Here is a 5,914-nt window from a genome sequence, read left to right on the forward strand (position 1 = left end):
GAAGGGAGTTTTTCCTCCCTGGTGATAATATTTGACGTCTGTCAATATTTCTTCCAGGGCTGAGGACATTCATTGTATCACGTGGTGTCTTGTGTTGTCTGACTCCCATCATGCTCAGCTCACCACCTGGTGGACACAATGAGACATGACGCCAGCTCGACTTCCTCATCAGGAGGAAGAACTGGATTCAATTCTTTATCTACTGAAGAAACACACACACACACACACACACACACACACACACTTCACTGTCACTGACACTCCTTCCATCAGGAGTGCATATTCATATATGAACAAGAAAGTGTGGACTATGATTAAAAAAAAGACTTGTTTGGATTTGGATACAGGATTTATTTGTCATACTAATGTGCAGAAATGCAAACTCTCTGTGTGTACAGTCACACACACACACACACACACACACACACACACTGCTCTGCTGCAGTGCCGGGTAATGAAAAATTCACAGTTAAAGTTTGGAAAAACAACAAAAACTAATTATTACTGACTAAGAGTTTAACAGTCAAAAACCTGGAACGTTTGTCGAATCCAGTGACGTACATTGTACTGTCACTCCTCCACTGTCCATCTCCCGCAGCCTGCCCCCTCGGATCAGTACCTCGGTTCGTCTGTCAGCAGGATGAGGACGGGACGTGGGCCAAGAAAGACTTTTTCACAGATTTCCCAGGGAATCATTCGTGGATCTTGATGAAAACAATCAGGCGTATTTCAGAGGGCTGACGTCCGTGAGTTTGTGCAAATTTGCTGCGGACCCAAAGTAAAAAATCTGGATCCAGGAGATTTAAATGTGGTTTCACGAGGGGCTTGTCGGAGGTCTGTGCTCTGGCATCTGTCGGTAGTAGGAGAAGTGGAACAGTTGTAATGTTCCAAACTACAAGAGGAAGCACTGAATACGTGTCAGTTATTACCTAGAGAAACAAACAATTAAACAAAATCTTGAATATCATCAAAAAATATTGGCAGATTTGTTCCTAACATGTTGCCGTTTGCCTCAAAGACACGAAACATAAAAAAACAAAAAACTGTTATTTCCACTCATTCATCCCACATAAATACACACACACACACACACACACACACACACAGAGGAGGTCATCTGGAGGTGTCGGCGGGCTGCGCGGTGCTTCTCTCATTTGAGGGCCTGCCAGATGATGATGATGAGGATGGTGAGCACCAGCGACATCACCATGGCCAACATGCACATCCTCTTACGGGACTTCCTCTGCAGAAGACAGACATCACGTCAGAGGGTGGAGGACAGCACATCTCATTGAACTACAGTAAATGAATCCTAGCGTACAGGTATGAAACAAGCTGATGGTATTCCATCTTTTTTTATATATGTCAAAAGCACACAAATGATCCAAAGCAACAAAGTGTGGGTGAGTCTAAATACTCCAGGACCTGTGGTTGCTAAATATTTCATTTAACTTTTGAAAAATACTAATTAATATCCTACAACATCTGGTTCATTTAGGCTTCTAAAAAAATGTGACTGTGTGTGTGTGTGTGTGTGTGTGTGTGTGTGTCTCTCAGAGGAGTGAGAGTGGCATCACCTCATCGTTGGTTTGGTCTTTCCATTGGATGTCAAATATCACAAGACTTTTCCTTAACGTTTCTTATGATTTGATGATTTCTTAAATGCGACTTCTGTCCTTTTCAAATCTTTACACAGTGTTGTCTCCTCCTCCTCTCTCCTACCTGGTGATAAGACGCCTTCTGCAGCTGCACCGCTCCTCTGTCCACATGCACCTCAGCGCTCTCCACGTTGGCCTCGATGCTGTCTGGAAGTGGGAGCACAGTCGGTGTCAACGCACGCGTCTGAACGATGAACCCCGATTTTCCTCTGACTTACCGATCATATCTCCCTGGTCGTGGATCATCACGGCCAGGTCCTTGAAGATCTGGTTCACGTCCATGATGTCGGCCTGGAGCGGGGGAGGAGTGACTGTGTGAACAGAGCTACTCGGTGACAGTGTCGATGTGTCCGTTTGAATGTCAAGCGAATTTTAAGCGAACTTTTGAAAGTTCACAAAAAGGAAAATGCGAATTACGTTTCCATCAACTGGTTTGGAGCAACGACGACGGTAGAGGAGACACAGCTCGGGACAGAGTGACACTTTTCTGTTCATACCTCCATCTGCCTGATGTTGGTCTCTCTCTCCTTGATGAGCTCCAGGTCCTCCTCTGTGACGACGGGCTCCTCAGTCTGAGTCTGACTCCACTCATCTTCCCTGTTCCATCATCATACACATCCAGCTTCATATAACACTTTGATGTTATTAACTTTACTCATCTAGTCGACTTGCACTTTCTTTTGTCTACATGCTAAGATAAGCGAGTAGTAGACAAGTAGTGCTTTTTGAAACAAATCCAACTTTTTTATCTTATATAGATCCCACAAGGGAGGTCATATTCCTTAAAAAATATATAAATCTATTAAATGTATTATTCAATCATACGTAAGGAGAACAGGCTTGATAATGGATATTTGAGGCTCATAATATCAACATATTTTAACCCGAAAACAATGTACTGGACAATATTCATTTTATTATGCGTCAATACTTTTCTTGAATTCTATACTTAAAGAATTGCGACCCAGACATATAGATTATTATTATTATTACTGGTAATATACGGTCTAATGCTGTAAATGTTATGAGTGCCCTCTGCTGGACGAACTGTGTAATGGGTGACTTTTCTTATTATTATCTTATTATTGGCCAGTATTTCCACAATAGGCTAAAAGCGGATCATATTGCTGGTGTCACCCATATTGGAAATTTCTCATTATGATGTGACATCATTTACATTTGGATACAGAGAAAACATTCTCCCTCCCAGCCAGAGGTGTGTCAGTGCGGACTGTTCCTTTAAAATATCTCTGCGCTAACTGCACAAAGAACTATACGGTCGGGGCCAAAGGTCAAATATTTAAAATGAATGCAGAAGAAACTTACTTTTCAAACGTAACCAGCGTTTCGCTCACATTTCCTCCGTCTCCCTGTCGACGGTAACGAACAAACACAAGTGTAAATTCATTTTTAACAGGAGTAATTCAAGATGTAATGTTTCTGGCTGTGAAACAGTTTGTGTCTGATCTGCACCGTGACTCTGGATCCGGCTCGAGCTCTGGCCACCGTCTCCTTCTCTTTCTCAGTGGCGCTGCGCTGCACCGCCTGGAAGTTGTTGAGGGCCGCGGAGAAGTCGCTCATCAAGCGCTCCCTCTGCAGCTTCTGCTGCCTCTGGAGGGAAGAGGAAAAGGAAAGGAGAGAATAAAGTTTTATGCATCTTCTTCTTAATCAGCTGAGATTCACGAGACTCGTGCGTAGCTGAAGGTTCAGAACCACGGACAGCACAATGGATAGGTGCAGCGCTGTCCATGGTTCTGAAACAACAGAGGAGATCGATACGCAGACAGAAGGACAGACAGAGAGACAGACAGACAGACAGACAGACGGACAGACAGAGAGACAGACAAGCAGACAGACAGACAGACAGACAGACAGAGAGACAGACAGACAGACAAAGAGAAAGAGAGGCAGACAGACAGAGAGACAGAGAGAGAGACAGACAGACAGACAGGCAGACAGACAGAGAGACAGACAGACAGACAGACAGACGGACAGACAGGCAGACAGACAGACAGACAGACAGACAGACAGAGAGACAGACAGACAGTCACACAGACAGACAAAGAGAAAGAGAGGCAGACAGACAGAGACAGAAAGACAGACAGTCACACAGACAGACAGAGAGACAGACAGACAGACAGTCACACAGACAGACAAAGAAAAAGAGAGGCAGACAGACAGACAGAAAGAGACAGACAGACAGACAGACAAAGAGAAAGAGAGGCAGACAGACAGAGAGACAGAGAGAGAGACAGACAGACAGACAGGCAGACAGACAGAGAGACAGAGAGAGAGACAGACAGACAGACAGTCAAACAGACAGAGACAGACAGACAGACAGACAGAGAGACAGAGAGAGAGTCAGACAGACAGACAGGCAGACAGACAGACAGGCAGGCAGACAGACAGACAGGCAGACAGGCAGACAGACAGACAGGCAGACAGACAGACAAAGAGAAAGACAGACAGGCAGACAGGCAGACAGACAGACAGACAGACAGGCAGACAGACAGGCAGACAGGCAGACAGTCAGACAGGCAGACAGGCAGACAGACAGACAGGCAGACAGACAGACAGACAGGCAGACAGGCAGACAGGCAGGAGTAAACGCCCTGAGGAAATGAGGCAGTGTTGAGAGCACGCTGCCACGTGATTGGCTGACTGGACAACTGCATGAATAAGCAGCTTTGTGGTTGAATGCCGGCATCACAAAAAACAACTGAAGCAAAATCCATGAATCATCTTTGGTATTGAACAAACACACTCTATCATATGTTCGCTGGTATATTACAAACAAAAGTATTGTATTTTATTCGGTTCTAATTTATTTATTTTAAGTTGTATTGTGCTTTAATGTCTGCTGGAATGTTAAAAAAGAAAGAAGTTCAGTGTTATAAAAATATTAATAAATTTTACTTTTGTAATTGATTTTACCCTGGAAATATACACAAAAAAAGTTTTTTAAAAATTTAATAAATTTTAAAAAAGCACATTTAGGCGATTATATTTATGCAATTGTGAAAAAATAGGCAAAATAAATGAAAAACTGAAAAGAAAAAAAACCTGAAGTATTCAGCCTTCGGCCAAGTGTTTCATTAATGTGGGTCTCAGTTTCTGCCAACAATTTCCATTTCGGTACATCCCTATCCCTACAACACGTGGTTTTTGGAATAACATGTATGTTCATTTACACGTGAAGATGTAAGTTTGATCGACTCAGTGATTGAAAGCAGCAGCAGACTGACCTGCTCTGATGGAGACAGAGGTGGGGGCCGAGCGCCGAGCTCCTTCAGGTGTCTGTTGGTCTCTTTAGCCAGCTGGTTGGTGTAGTGCTGGAGCTGCTGGCTGCAGGGGAGCAACACACACACACACACACACACACACACACACACACACACACAGTGAACACCAACTGGCCACGAAGTGCATCTAACAATCAAAACACGCATGTGAGTTTACGTGGCATCACAGCGGCAGTGAGCGATTTTCAGCGCAGACCGCACAAACGTAAATGATTCAATCTGAAGTAGAAGAAGAAGAAGAGTACGAATATGATCCAGAAGAGACGTCATCATGTCAGTTACTGTTACATATGAATCATAACATGTGATGTCACACGGTGGTAAAACACTGACACATGCTGATGGAGCCGCTGAGGTTCTTGCTCATGACGACGTCGTTTAGTGAAAGTGGAGTCGGATTCTCTGAGCAGCGCTGTCGGCTTCTCCTAAGTCTAATGAATCCTCCATTACACCTTTCCTGGACCTCATGACATTTTCCACAGAGGTCAAGGAATAGTAGAGAGGAAGGACGATCTGTATCCAACCTCCCCTGCCCGAGGCTGTGGGGTTTCGCGGCCCCGCCGCCGGTGTAGTAAATTCATCAAGAACACCAACAAAGAATGAGACGATCTTTCTCCCGAAAAAATCACTTACTGCCCCTTTAAAAAGCCAGGACTGTAGATACTCACAGCCGCTCCTGGAGCCCTGAGGTTTCCTGTCTCGTCCCCAGTTGAAGGAGGAGATGTTTGATCTGACCAGCTGCAGAGCGAAGGAGCCACGTCAGTAAATGTGTGTGTGTGTGTGTGTGTGTGTGTGTGTGTGTGTTGGACACTCACAGTTGTGGTTGATCTTCTGGATGTTGAAGGTACAGGCCTGGACCAGGCTGCTCGTGTCCCGTGGCTGGGACCAGCTGCTGTCTGCTCTCATCGAGGACATCTTGGCTCTGTCGCCCCCTGGTGGCCGCTCGCACACCGC

At 44.9% G+C, this 5,914-nt stretch overlaps 1 protein-coding gene across 2 annotated transcripts in view; it reads right to left on the reverse strand.

Moving 5' to 3' along the window:
- Positions 1-333: 333 nt before the first annotated feature.
- The window catches only part of stx12l (syntaxin 12, like), a 6,981-nt gene continuing 1,400 nt past the window's right edge, over positions 334-5,914 (reverse strand). The window contains exons 2-11 of one of the 2 annotated variants that reach the window (XR_004794635.2): positions 5,776-5,914; positions 5,629-5,698; positions 4,904-5,003; positions 3,132-3,269; positions 2,985-3,028; positions 2,156-2,255; positions 1,877-1,949; positions 1,723-1,805; positions 1,092-1,243; positions 386-431 (exon numbers count right to left, since the gene is read on the reverse strand). The exon at positions 5,776-5,914 is cut by the window's right edge and continues 28 nt beyond it. Coding sequence is in view for 1 of the 2 variants with exons in the window: in XM_035640713.2 (XP_035496606.1) it covers positions 1,151-1,243; positions 1,723-1,805; positions 1,877-1,949; positions 2,156-2,255; positions 2,985-3,028; positions 3,132-3,269; positions 4,904-5,003; positions 5,629-5,698; positions 5,776-5,875 (801 nt within the window). In the remaining variant the exon portion in view is untranslated. Of the gene's footprint in view, positions 1,244-1,722; positions 1,806-1,876; positions 1,950-2,155; positions 2,256-2,984; positions 3,029-3,131; positions 3,270-4,903; positions 5,004-5,628; positions 5,699-5,775 lie in introns of both variants that reach the window. The other variant, XM_035640713.2, reaches the window with a different exon arrangement.

This window comes from Scophthalmus maximus, chromosome 1 (assembly GCF_022379125.1).
Source record: "Scophthalmus maximus strain ysfricsl-2021 chromosome 1, ASM2237912v1, whole genome shotgun sequence".
Lineage (NCBI taxonomy): Eukaryota > Metazoa > Chordata > Actinopteri > Pleuronectiformes > Scophthalmidae > Scophthalmus > Scophthalmus maximus.